Source organism: Anser brachyrhynchus, assembly GCF_964034855.1.
Source record: "Anser brachyrhynchus genome assembly, chromosome: 1".
Taxonomy (NCBI): Eukaryota; Metazoa; Chordata; class Aves; order Anseriformes; family Anatidae; genus Anser; species Anser brachyrhynchus.
The window spans coordinates 38,000,090-38,012,450 of NC_137694.1; the positions used below are offsets into that span (position 1 = coordinate 38,000,090).

At 44.0% G+C, this 12,361-nt stretch overlaps 1 protein-coding gene across 1 annotated transcript; it reads right to left on the minus strand.

The window, feature by feature from the left end:
• Positions 1-461: 461 nt before the first annotated feature.
• On the minus strand, positions 462-3,460 carry IL22 (interleukin 22). The gene is made up of 5 exons (XM_080552933.1): positions 3,073-3,460; positions 2,270-2,335; positions 2,031-2,174; positions 1,722-1,787; positions 462-1,235 (listed from the first exon to the last, which is right to left on the minus strand). Exons 1-5 carry the CDS (start codon positions 3,274-3,276, stop codon positions 1,122-1,124), a joined length of 594 nt encoding a protein of 197 aa, XP_080409059.1. The 5' UTR covers positions 3,277-3,460; the 3' UTR covers positions 462-1,121.
• Positions 3,461-12,361: the final 8,901 nt, after the last annotated feature.

The window sequence follows — 12,361 nt, forward strand, 5'->3', positions numbered from 1 at the left end:
TCAGCATGCCTATGGGTCAGTGAGAACTCAGCGCTTTGAATTTTCACTTTGCTGCTGCTGCTTGACTGTCTCCATCTCCTCTGACCTGAGGAGGTGGGGACAGTTTGAGATTTTTTTGCCAACAGCTGTTCAAGGCCGGATCTTTCCTAAGGAGGTGCTGAGGCAGAACCAATGAACCTTAACAGTGACTCTCTGGAGTGTTGCTATTTCTCCCACCCCCACCCGCAAGAAAGGCTGGTCCACATGCTCCCCACTAAGCTCCAGCCTGTGACAAGTGGAAATTTCAGCATTAGGGTGAAGAAGCATTTTCCCAAGCTTTCCTAAGCTTGCATCCTTTCTGGATACAAGGATACAGCCACAGCCCCAGCAGCCCTGCATGCATGGTATATGTCACCTCCCCTGCATTTCAGTAAAAGAGAAAAGTTCTATAAAATAGCAATATTAGATGACCCAAAATATTTATTATAATAAATTACTGAATAGGCATTTATAAAACAATACTTCTGCATATAAATATTACACAGCGGTTTTAATTTCATGGTTCGTGTAAAAGCCTCTAGTACAGCTTCATAAATACATTTTCTTGGCTATGTTTCAATTCATATAAATAAAAGTATGTATAATTATTACCTTAAAATAAGTTACTATTAAATATAAGTGAAAAAACTAATTTCTGAATGTTCAAAATACCAACATTTCAGGTAAGGGTCAGAAGAGGGCAACATACACAAGAGAGATTTCCAATAAAAGACTCAAAACTTGCTGGCCACAGAGCACTGCCTACCTTGACCGAAGCTGACACACGTGTCAAATCTCAGCCTATTAAATACAGAAACAGTTGCCTTATTCCAATGCAGATGAGCAGAGTAGGAGCGTGCCTTTGAAAATAACCAGTGTGCTGTGTTGAAATGTAGCAACACACACCGTTCTGGAGTTTTTGTTTGGAAAGAAGGCAGCAGTATGCACCCTGTCTCTGCCCAATTAGTTGGCTATTTTCAGTACAGGTTAAAAAACATATACTGCATTTACAGATGTGATTTTTTTTCCACAGTAGTTAATCAATTTGAATAATAGTATGAGTTTTTTTGGAGACATCTCTTCAAGACTGATCTTTTTTTTTTTCAGTTTTTCTTCTTGTTCCCTCCCTTCTTTGGTGCATCAGTACAAGCATTTTCTAGGTAGTCAAACAGTAAATCCAGTTCTCCAATGGCTTTATTCTTTCCATTCTCTCCCAACTAGAAAAGAGCAGAACACAAGTTTTAGCATCTCACTGTTTCTCAAATTTAAATTAAGCTTGTCACAGAAACTGACTTGAGAACTTACTCTCCTTATTCTCACAAGCAGTTGTAATTATTGACTATTGATATACTACTTTTACTATAGATATTGACTACTATATATAGCAGTTGTAAATATTGACTATTAAAGTCATTATACCATAAGATATAAATTAGCTCTTTCAAATCCAGTCTAGGATACAAAATGATCTGCAGCCTGACTTCTGAAGGACAATTTTAAATTACTATAACACATGCAGAGAGTTAATAGCACCAACGAAGGAGGGCTGGAAGTGGAAACATCACTAATCCCTTCTTTAATGCCCCTGCAAACTTCACATCTTAAATAAACTCCAGAACTTGTTTCATAACTAGATCAGCCTTAATTCAGCTAAATAATTGGGGTTTTGAACTGTTCTATTTAAATGTTGGGGAAAAATGTACCTGTTTCATTTTGCTCTTCATTTCTTCCAGGTTCTTTTCAATGTGCTCTCTGTTTCCTGAGAATTTCTATTAAAATAAAAAATAAAAATAAAAATAAAAATCCAGAGGTAACATTGACATCTGTATGTGACAATATGCTGCTGCTTTTTTTTTTTTTCACACCTTTCTATCAACTTCCAGTTTGATATCTTTGATCTGAGGTTTCCTTTCATATCACTGCCTTTTGCCACTGTTTGCAGCTTTCTGAGATTCGGGAGCAGTGATGAGATTCACGATGCAGCAAAGGGAAAGAAGCCCCACACAACTTACACATCTGCTCAGCTCCGAGGTCAGGGATGCCAGGAACTGTGCCACCTCCTCGGCGTATGGGTACTTCTCCCTGGCCTCGGTGAGAAGGACGTCTTTCACTATAATCTCCACAATTCTCTTCATCATGTAACAGCGGTTGTTTTCCTATGCACGCAAGTAGAAGATCGTGTTAAATCATGGTGAGAGGTCAACGAGTGCTGCAGAAGGATGCCAAATCGTCCTCCCAGTGTAGGACTTACCTTGATGTTGATGTAGAGCTGCTGCCCAATGAGCCTGTTGTCAGTGTCCTGGTCTGAAGCCCTGGCCTGAGAGGAAAAAGGAAATGTCAGGTGGGGGTGGGAGCCTTACCTATAAATTAACAGTAAACCCTAAGGGTTTTATCAATAACAGTCCAGGTGACACAAGGAAATTATCATAGATATCTTGTTCAGGGTAGATAATTTCGGACATTGTGGCTGTTTCTCCCCTTAACTGTCTAAGAATCAAGGTCATTGGAAAATAAATAAGAAGAAATCTGAATTCCTGTCCCTCTCTTAAATGTTAGACATCATAGTGGTTACGATGACTAAAGCAGATACTGTGGGTGGCCATCCTCAGCGTGGCCCACAGTGCTGCGGGGAGGTGCTGCAGCTCTCAATGGTGTACAACAGGGGGACCCACACATGGCAAGGGCAGGCCAAAAACCCCTTCAAGCAGAGAACCCCAGGAGCTGCCTGGCCATGGCTGGAGTCTCAGACAGACCCAGCTCTGAATGGGCTGGGGAACAAGAGAAATTTAAGCTCATGCCTCACAATTGCTGCAGCAGCCACTCCAGAGGAGCTGAACTGCACCAGGGCTGCAGGAGAGGCAGCATCTTCCCCTGACCACACCACCAGCGGGCAACAGACCTACTCCACATGTCAAGAACTGCCTCACTGCAAATAAGTGTTGCTCTATGGAAAGGCATGAGAAAGAGAGAGAAATGCTGAAGGCTAGAAGCCAGGGAAACAGCAGAGAAGGAGGTCCTCTTATCCTGCCATGAAGGGCAGATGGGTTACTGTACCATTTTAGCCAAGGTGTAGGTGCGATTCCTGATGTAGTGCTGCTGAAAGTTGGTCTTCCTGAGCCTGCAGGCTTGGTGGCTGGTAGAAGCCACCCCTGCCCCTTTTGGAGGCAGAGGGCTGGTGAGAAGTAGAGGGAGACAGCAACAGCAGCAGAAGATGACCCATCCTGAGAAGCTCTTGGTCAAGGTCTGCAGGGAGGCCATGGTTCACGATCCAAAGTCGTCTGTCCCAGCAGGCTGCAGTTACAGAGCTCAGCACTGATGAGAGAGAGTAATGTTAGCGTCAGGGAGAATAGGCAAGGGCAGGACAGGAGAGGCACGAAGGCTGCTAGCCTTACCTTTGCTGTGATTCTAGATGTGCTCTGAAGGAGGTGAGGTGCACCTTATATAGGGCCATCAACATCTCTCTCAGCTTTTTTTGGGGTATTGGTGGTGAATTAAAAATGACATCAGCAAGTCTCTTACTTTCCAGTATCCTCTTCTGAGAACTACTTAACCACTATAAAACCCACAAATACAACTTCAAGGCCATTGTAGTCCTTAGGTTCTTATAAAACAAACCAACTTTTAATGCAGGGGCAAAACAGGGGATTTTACTCAGGCAGGAATCCTGAATCTTTTTCGTATAAAAACATTTGAGAAATGTGTGAGTGTGTGCCTTATGTCCTGATTGCACCACACTGATTATATTGGCAATTTGATGGCAGGTAATATCATCTATATTTATTTCTGTTCATCTTCTGTTGTAAAGGACCCATGCCCCACTGGAGCTGATGGGGGTACACAAATGGTCAGTCTGCTCCAGACCCAAAGGACTGACCACCGGTGGTTCTCATCCTGCAAATACTCTTCCCGTGCTGTGCCCCACTGGAGTCACCAGCTGTCTGCCCATCACTGTGTAATTCCCCTCTGAGAGATCAGAAACTGTGGGACCAACGCTGTATTTCTCATATCCCTTACCTCCCAAATTCCCATTTTCCAAAAAAAAAAAGATCCGTATTCCAGGCTGTAACCAGTGGTGATGACCAGAGCTGTGGTCATGCACTTACTTGTCCAGGTGATTTCCATGTTCCTCATCCTGTTCTGCTGATGTAAAGGTGCAGTGCTGCACCTTGAGCCTGAAATATTATGCAGCGTGCTAAAGGGAAACTGTTCTCTCCTTAGAGAGCAGCTTGCAACCCAGCTGAGATCACAATACATGAGGATGCAGAACTGGTACAAATGCAAGCTCCTGGTTGTCTGACACCCACAGAGCACGCAGGTGACAAACTGGACCCAGCGAGCCAAAGCTCCAGCTCTGCATCTGAGAGCAAACAGGGGCTACCCTGGGGCTGAGCTTCACCCCTCACGGCTGAGGCTCTCGGGACAAGCATAGCTCATCTGGAGCTTGCCCTATTATGTGCAGGAGGGTAGAGCAGGAGGACCACTTGCTGGAGCAAATTAGAGTTACAAGATGGGGAAAAAATTCCCCAGGGAAGGGCAAAATGTGGTGGGGAGAATTTGGCCCTTACCCATAGTCACTATTACCCTCTGAGCTGAAATGTCCATCTCTTTTCTTATACCTCCTAAAAGGAAGCAGTTAAAGGCCAGCTGGCACCAGGTTTATACTCTAGCTTCCTCTGATGCATCCACATCCTTCATCTCTCCATGCCTCAGTCACCCTGCGATACCCCTCAGCTCAGCTCTGCACAACTCTGTGCCCTTGAAGCTGCCCCCACTCACTCTGGAGCTGGTCCCAGCAGAGCCATCATCACCATGTCCCTTTCCATGCCTCTCAAAGGTATCCCACCCATTTCCATGCCTGGCCTTCAACAGCATCCTGACCACAGCGGGCAGCAGAAAGAGAGAGCAAGCCTGGACCCAGGATGCTGATGACCCAGTTCATGCCTCAGATGTACCAAAAGGCTATTCAAGAACATGTTTATAAGCTCTTTTCTGTGAATTTTTCATTTGCCAGGCTAATAGGTCCAGCTGGCGAGCAGGTCAATGAGAAGATAGGAGGATGAGTTATACTTAGCCAAAAGACAGGCATTTATGACCAAACTAGGAGAAATCTAGACAGAGAGGCTATTTCAAAGGATTGTCCTCCTCTGAAGTGCGCTCCCATGAACTCTTCTCTGGGTGTTACAGAGTCTGACAGCCACAGTCTGCTTCTAAGTTAGGTTTCTCTTACTTTTCCACCAGCTCATCCAGCAGACCAGATGTCCCAAGACCGAAACAAAAGCTGTGAACAGGCATTGAGAGCTTTCCTGAGGGGAGCAGGAGCCCTCCTCCTGGTCCAGAATCCCTGTCCTCCTGACCTTCTGGATCCCACCTCACCATCCCTTTGGTCATTCACTCTCATCAGACGAATCCAGTTTTGCCTGACCTCTTCTCGTGGCTCAGATCTCATGGAAACAGTTTGTGACCTGTGCAAGCAAGTGCTGTGGCACTCGTGTCTGTTCAAACTGCTGTGAGGAGCCCACATGCTCCCACGCTTCCTGCTCCAGTGGATAACTAAATAGCACCAGGCAGAGGGATGAGGAATTAAATGCTGAATCTTTCTTCTGCTTTCTTTTATGCAATGATTATAGGATCTCTTCTATCTGGCTTCTCGAGTAGTGCAAATCATAGACTGGGACACACTTATTTTCATAAAGTAACTTAGACTATGTAAGTCTTTCTTTCTCTCTTTCTTTTATACTTTTAGTCACCTCTCTCAGGTTATACATCACTGGCTGTGCCAAGATGTCTTCCTTCTGAGGCTTTCAAAAGAGCCTTGTTTCATTTGTTTAATTTACCTCCCTGCCTCTGATATTCACCTTTATTTTCCAGACACTTAAATGACCATTGTAAGTTCATTAATGCATACTTCACAAATTACCTTTTTATGACATTTTTAAAGCCTTTGCATTAATTAACCTTTTTTTTTTTGTGAGTTATAACAAAACTCTTGTCTGTTTCCTAATCACCTTTCATCAGGTGACCGATGGTTCTTGATGTACCACTGAGCTACGGTGTAGCCATGGGCATGGTTGTAGTTATTCCCTGTAGCATGTCAAGAGAAACTCTTTGGAAATGGAGCTATGCCCCCTTTTCCCATGGTCTGCTATTTTTGTTCTGAGATTGCACTGAACAAGGATGTGACCGGTCACTGCTATCACTGACTAGCTCGCTGCACCCTACACAGGAGGTACACGTCCAGCTTTCTTCCTACATTAACATTGCCAAGTATTCTAGCAAGTAATATGGTAATGAGTATTTCCCTACGGCCTGAACTACCGATGTCTCATGACATGCTATAGTCATAAGCTTTTATTTTAAAGTGTTCTCTCTGAAAATAAACAAACAAATGCCCTGAACTCTTTGAGCTTGGAGAAAAGGGGGAGGGGGGAATCAAACAAACAAAATTCAAAAATCAATTTTTGCTTTTAATTGTGTGATTTTTGTAGGTTTAATGCTATTTTTATTTTTGAGGCTACTAGTACTGTATTATGAGAAAACATACCTGCTCTGGTTCTATTTTAATTTAAACCTACGAAGACCTCTGAACTTTTATAAAGTAGCCCCTGTATTGTTTCTTAAGTATAATTACTTCAAAAATTAATTTTGAAAATTTTCACAGATCACATTTTCTCCACAGTGATGCCCTGATGCCCCAAGAGTTAAACATCTATCCTATCGCTGACTTTATCAATAAACTTTTGAAGTGTAATTGCATGGAGTTTCCCTACTTCATTAAGAAACCATAGCGGTTGAATATTCTCGACAATGACTTCTTGACCCATATTGATCACAGAGGATTTTTTGAGGAGGTCTGGAACTCTGCATCACGTCTGCCTCAAAAGCCACAAACACTTCCTTCTTTGAATGAGGCCACAGGTGAATAACCAATACTGTACTTCAGTGTTCATCCGCTGTGTATTACTAGCACACTGGCATGCAGGAATTTTCTTCAGCTTTAATACATTTTCTGTTAGCTGAGATTATGTTGCTTTATTAGAAACATCCTCAGGATCAAGCACTGGACTGGAAACATTGTCAGGAGTAGGCAAGCTGAAGAAAGAGTCTGTGTATTGTCCTCTGGGGTCTTTCACCTGACAAATGGAATTCTCTTAGATATCTGTACAAATGGACCACAGATGACTTAGCACTTAAAACTGAACATCTGGAGACATCCCCAGCTTTCTCCTGCCCTTGACTTTGTTCCATTATTATTATTTTTAATTAATTTTGAATAACGATTTTATTTTATTAAAATAAATGTTTGAAAATGTCTATTAGCTCATGTGTGACTGTGTAATTCATTGCATTTTATCTCAGTTCTTCTATGCTGAGTTTTTTCCTAGACTTTCAAGCTTGAAAAGATTAAAGACATTAAAAATGTTCCAGACAGATCACAGAGTCCCAGGATGGCTGAGGCTGGCAGGGCCCTCTGGGGCCCACCTTGTCCAACCCCTGCCCAAGCAGGGCCACCCAGAGCAGGCTGCCCAGCGCCACGACCAGGTGGGTTTTTGAAGATCCCCAAGGAGGAGACTCCACAGCCTCTCTGGGCAGCCTGCGCCATGCTCAGGCATCCGCACAGCACAGAAGTGCTCCTGGTGTTGAGAGGGAACCTCATCTGCTCCACTTCGTGCCCTTTGCCTCTTCCTGGCACTGGGCACCACTGAAAAGAGCCTGGCTACATCTTCTTTGCACCCTCCTCTTTTATGTTCATAGACATTGACAAGATCCCCCCTGAGTCTCCTCTTCCCCAGGCCGAACAGGCCCAGCTCTCAGCCTCCCCTCACAGGGGAGGTGCTCCAGGCCCTCACCATCTTGGTGGCCCTGCGTTGGACTCTCTCCAGTATGCCCATGTCTCTGCTGTACTGGGGGGCCCAGAACTGGACCCAGCACTGCAGGTGCGGCCTCACCAGTGCTGAGCAGAGGGGGAGAATCATCTCTTTTGAAGTGATCAAGCTCCATGGGAGTCTTATTCCAGTCAGCTCTCTGCCCAGCAATGAAAATATCAGTAACAGAAATTGATTCTTCTTTATAGAACTTGAAAGTAAGCTTTTCATTCAGCTATTCATTATGGAGACATCCTAACACACTTCTGGGCATGATCGTTAGCAATGGCAGAAGGGATTTGTTTTCTATGGAAGAAACGATATTAACACAAAGTTTGGGAGCGTACATATAGCATTTGACCTTTACATTTTTGCCTCCTTCATGATAGGTTTAATAATGTGTAACACACTGAGAATTTGTTGGAAGGAGGATTATTTTATTAAAATTGCTTAGCCTGAGGCCGTTATATGAATTCGGAAAAGACCTCAGCACAAACAAGTGCCAGACCTCGGTGCCGACACTGCTGACTCAGGCTTTTAGCAGAGGATGTGCGATTCACCTACCTCCCCTGACAGTAACACTTTTGTTACAGGGTAAGTACCATATTTCCTCTGACAGTAACACTTTTGCTTATATATCTGCTATCCCATCAAACCTATTTTTTTTCTGACCTTCACTTGGTTCTGTTACATAATTTCTGGGTCTATTAAGTAAAAGATTCTACATTATAAACATCATAAAATAAAACATCTACATTATAAACATCATAAAATCGGTATTTCGTATCATAAAAAGTCTACGTGGGTGGGAACTAATAGTTTGTTGTGGTCCCGAACTTCAGTTGCATTCTTGGTGTAAATAGCTTTATTCTCACCTCAGAAACACTGATGTAGTGGAGCTCCAAGAGAGCACCCAGAGACAAAGTGGGACAACACCATGCAGCTGCTACTGATATTACTACTGCTGCCCCAGGACCACTGATGCAGTAACTTCTATTGCAGTGTCAGGAGGAATAAGTGATTAATACAAAACCAAAAATTAACAGTCCGTGGAAATGCACCAGATGTTAGTACGGTGGCCCTGCCTCTGCGCAACTGCTGCTGACGTGGGTGAAACATAAAGAAAAGTTTTAATCGGACTCACTGTTCGGAGCAATCACCTAGTTCACACAGATGGGAGAAAAGAGAATTTAGACCATATCAATGCACACAGCTTCGTGCCACCAGAAGTACCTCTATTTGCCTCTCCACCATACTGCTAGTTCTCCTAATTTGGAGTGTAAAATCAAGCATCTATTATGCGACTCTGTCACTTTATTTAGTGACCTACATATATCCAACTGTGTCTTGCAAATAGTCAGATCAGGTGAAGTGAAACTTCTGTGCTTCCTGTTAATGTGGTGTGCTTGCACAGCAGTGACTCAGTGGCATGGCAAAGTGGAATTACTGACATAGTGCATCTTGAAGAAAACCACTCTAACTGGGAACAATATTTCGCGAGCTGGTTTATAACCCAAAATTCAGCGGTATATAGTTACTCAGGTTAAGAAATAGCCTCAGCACTACGCACCTTAATTTACCAAGTACAATCAGTTTTACCACGTAACAAATCCACAGCATCATCAGTAATTAAAATTGTTCTGAAGGGGAGCAACATTGTTTAAGGTGGAGTACTTCTACCCAGATGCTGCCCACTGAGGGCCTGAGCTCAGCAGCATCTCCTGAAGGTGAGCCCCTGGCTGCTCAGTCATTCTGTGTGAGGGGGCTGCTGGAGAAGGAGGTGACAGTCCCCGTGGTGCTAGTTATCATCGGTCTCTAGGAAGTCATCATTCCCCGCTGCAGCCCTTCTCCAACCTCCAACAGTTACACTACTGCCCATCTCCCAAGGGAGCATCTTAGTCAGCAAGTTTCCTGTTGGAGTGGGTCTATTGTCAAGAGCGCGAGATTTATGGGGCCAAAGGGAGACCAAACAAAATAACCACAGCCTAGCAATTAGGATGCTGTTTTCCTGGGTTATCTGTTTTTAGCCATATGTCGTGTGAGCTAAAATATGTAAGCAGGCTGGAGCCAGCTTCCCCCTGGAAGCACAAAGAGCACACTCCTCACGAGAGCACTCCTCTGGGAACACCTCAGCCCGGGAGCACACCGAGCCTCCACATGTCCCCACCAGGCCTCACTGCACCCCTCGGGGATGAGAGCTGGGCACGCAACACCCCAGAACAAGGACCATCACCGATGCCTCTGTGTGCGTGTGTGTCAATTTACTGGCTAGAAAGGGACCTGGGAAGGGTTAATCCCAAAAGTATGTGCTCTCTGGATCCTGTCAGCCACTACTGTTCAACCTGAAGTCTTTGGAGATGCCCCAGGACATGACAGTGTTAAACAAAGTCATCCTGAGCAAAATTGTGTTTATAAACACACACACACACGCAATATGTGTGTATATCAGACATAAACAGAGTTAAAAGGAAAAGGTTTGAGGTCCACTCAAAAAACCTGCACAGGTTACGACCTCAGTTACTTCAGGAAAGGCAAGCTAGCATGAACATGGATTAGTCACATTTACAAACTCACATGTGCTCTACCAGAAAACTTGATCAAAACCTCAGAAGGCAACGGGGAGTAAGAAGCTTCGATCATCTTTTTTCCCTCCATCCAAAGAACTGCCTGCACTCCGGATTTACTGCCATGACTGTATGACCAAGAGGAAGCTCATACCAGCAAAGGAGTGCGTTTGTTCTTGTGCTTTTATTCCAGCCCCACGAATAACATAATCTGATCCTACAAAAGGTAAATAGCTTTCAAACACTATCAGGAGTTACTCGGCTTCCCAAAGGGCTGCTAGCCTGCAGGTGAATCTTGTGCTGTTCTTGGTCCTCCACCCCAACGGGATGCTGAAGGACCACTGAGCGCTGCCCCTTGGTGCTTCTTGGGGCTCTTCCTATATCACATAGGGCATGCCGGGTTTATGCCTTCAGCACTGAGCTCAGTCACCCCACACACTTCCCCAGAACACAGTCTGCCAACAAGGCTCAGCCTGTGAAACAGAAACCTCCCAGGGTCAGCTCACATTGACACAGACGAGCTGTAGTAAATATCAGAGTATTTAGGCAACTCCTTTACATTGTTCACGTGGCACTCCAGATGTCCCTTCATCATACTAGCAAACTCAGAATAAAAAGCAAAACAGAACTTGGATATGTATAAAATTGGGGGTTTGGGGTTAGCTATCACCCACTGTCCTCTCTACAGCTTCTGCTCCAATCATTGCCTACCAGCAACACTTTCCTACCAGCTTTCAAATCCAGATGAATCTGCACCGAAGACCTGGCAGCACCCCAGGGAGTTAACTGTAGCTCCAAACACCTCTCTTCAGGAGACACAGGTCTGTGAAGGTTTGGGTAACTGCAGGAACTGGGAATTTAATTTAGGCGGCTTCAAATGAAATCAGGTTTTTGTTTTGTTTTGTTTTTATTAGAACAATTTAAATACTAATGAGAAGTTTTCATTATCTCTCATTTGCGTGTGTCTGGGTAATGGAACTATTTTGTTACAGGCTCTGCTGAAAATCGGTCAACTAGTGCATAGCAGAACTTCCACTTGCATCAGATGGTGACCAGGCTCTTTGCAGACAAAATTTACCACATGGTAACAACTGCTCTGACACCACAGCACCAGCTGCCAGCCTAGCCTTGCAGGAACAGGCAGCTCTAATGAAGCAGCATGGTGTTATGCAAATAAAAGCACACTAAGTTTTTCAAAGAAACTGCGCTTCCTGCCCATCTTCAAATAATATAAAATTGTTGGTCAAGTATTATGGATAGCAGTGGAAGAAAAATGACTTTCCCAATGCTGTCAACGATACCGAGATTCAGATAAAGGAAACATCTTAGTAAAATGAAGAATTGGAGTGAAGGATAGATGTGGTGACTGGTAACTTCCCTTCCCTTCACCCTTCTGCAACACATGCTGGTTTTCAACCTGTGGCCCTTGGGTCCAGGGCGAATTCAGACTACCTGTAAGACATCAGTGAAAGCACATCTGTTTTCTGGAGGCTGTTAATCACTACACAGGGACCCACATGAGCAACACATGGGTCTATTAATCAAAAAAGGCTGAGAATCCCTATGTAAGAACACACCCATAGTAACTTAGGCATCACTAGAAGACCACTGGGTTGCCTTAGAACTTAATCCAGACTGTACATCCCGTAAATATGCCTTCCTGTCTACATTTTCACTAAAAGTAATCTAGCACTGGTGGCTAAAGAAACTGACTGCTCACATTTGGAAGGCTAATGACATTCATACACTTCACGTAACATTTTAGAAACCCTATCAGGCATTAAAATTTTAAAGTAACAACTAAAAGTTACTGCAAAATTACTGCATTTTAGCAGGACTTTTATTGGATGGAACTACCCGCAACCCAAAATTTTCTCAAAAACCTTTTCTCCATAGCTGGAAAGCCCTAACTGTTCC

What these genes read in the sequence shown, in the direction of transcription:
- IL22 (XM_080552933.1), bottom strand. Translation starts at nt 3,276, where the DNA reads ATGGCCTCCCTGCAGACCTTGACCAAGAGCTTCTCAGGATGGGTCATC. An exon ending in CCTCGGAGCTGAGCAGATGT is followed by an intron (nt 1,788 to 2,030) that starts GTAAGTTGTGTG and finishes TTATTTTAATAG; the next exon opens with AAATTCTCAGGAAACAGAGA. An exon ending in TGAAGAGCAAAATGAAACAG is followed by an intron (nt 1,236 to 1,721) that starts GTACATTTTTCC and finishes GCTCTTTTCTAG; the next exon opens with TTGGGAGAGAATGGAAAGAA.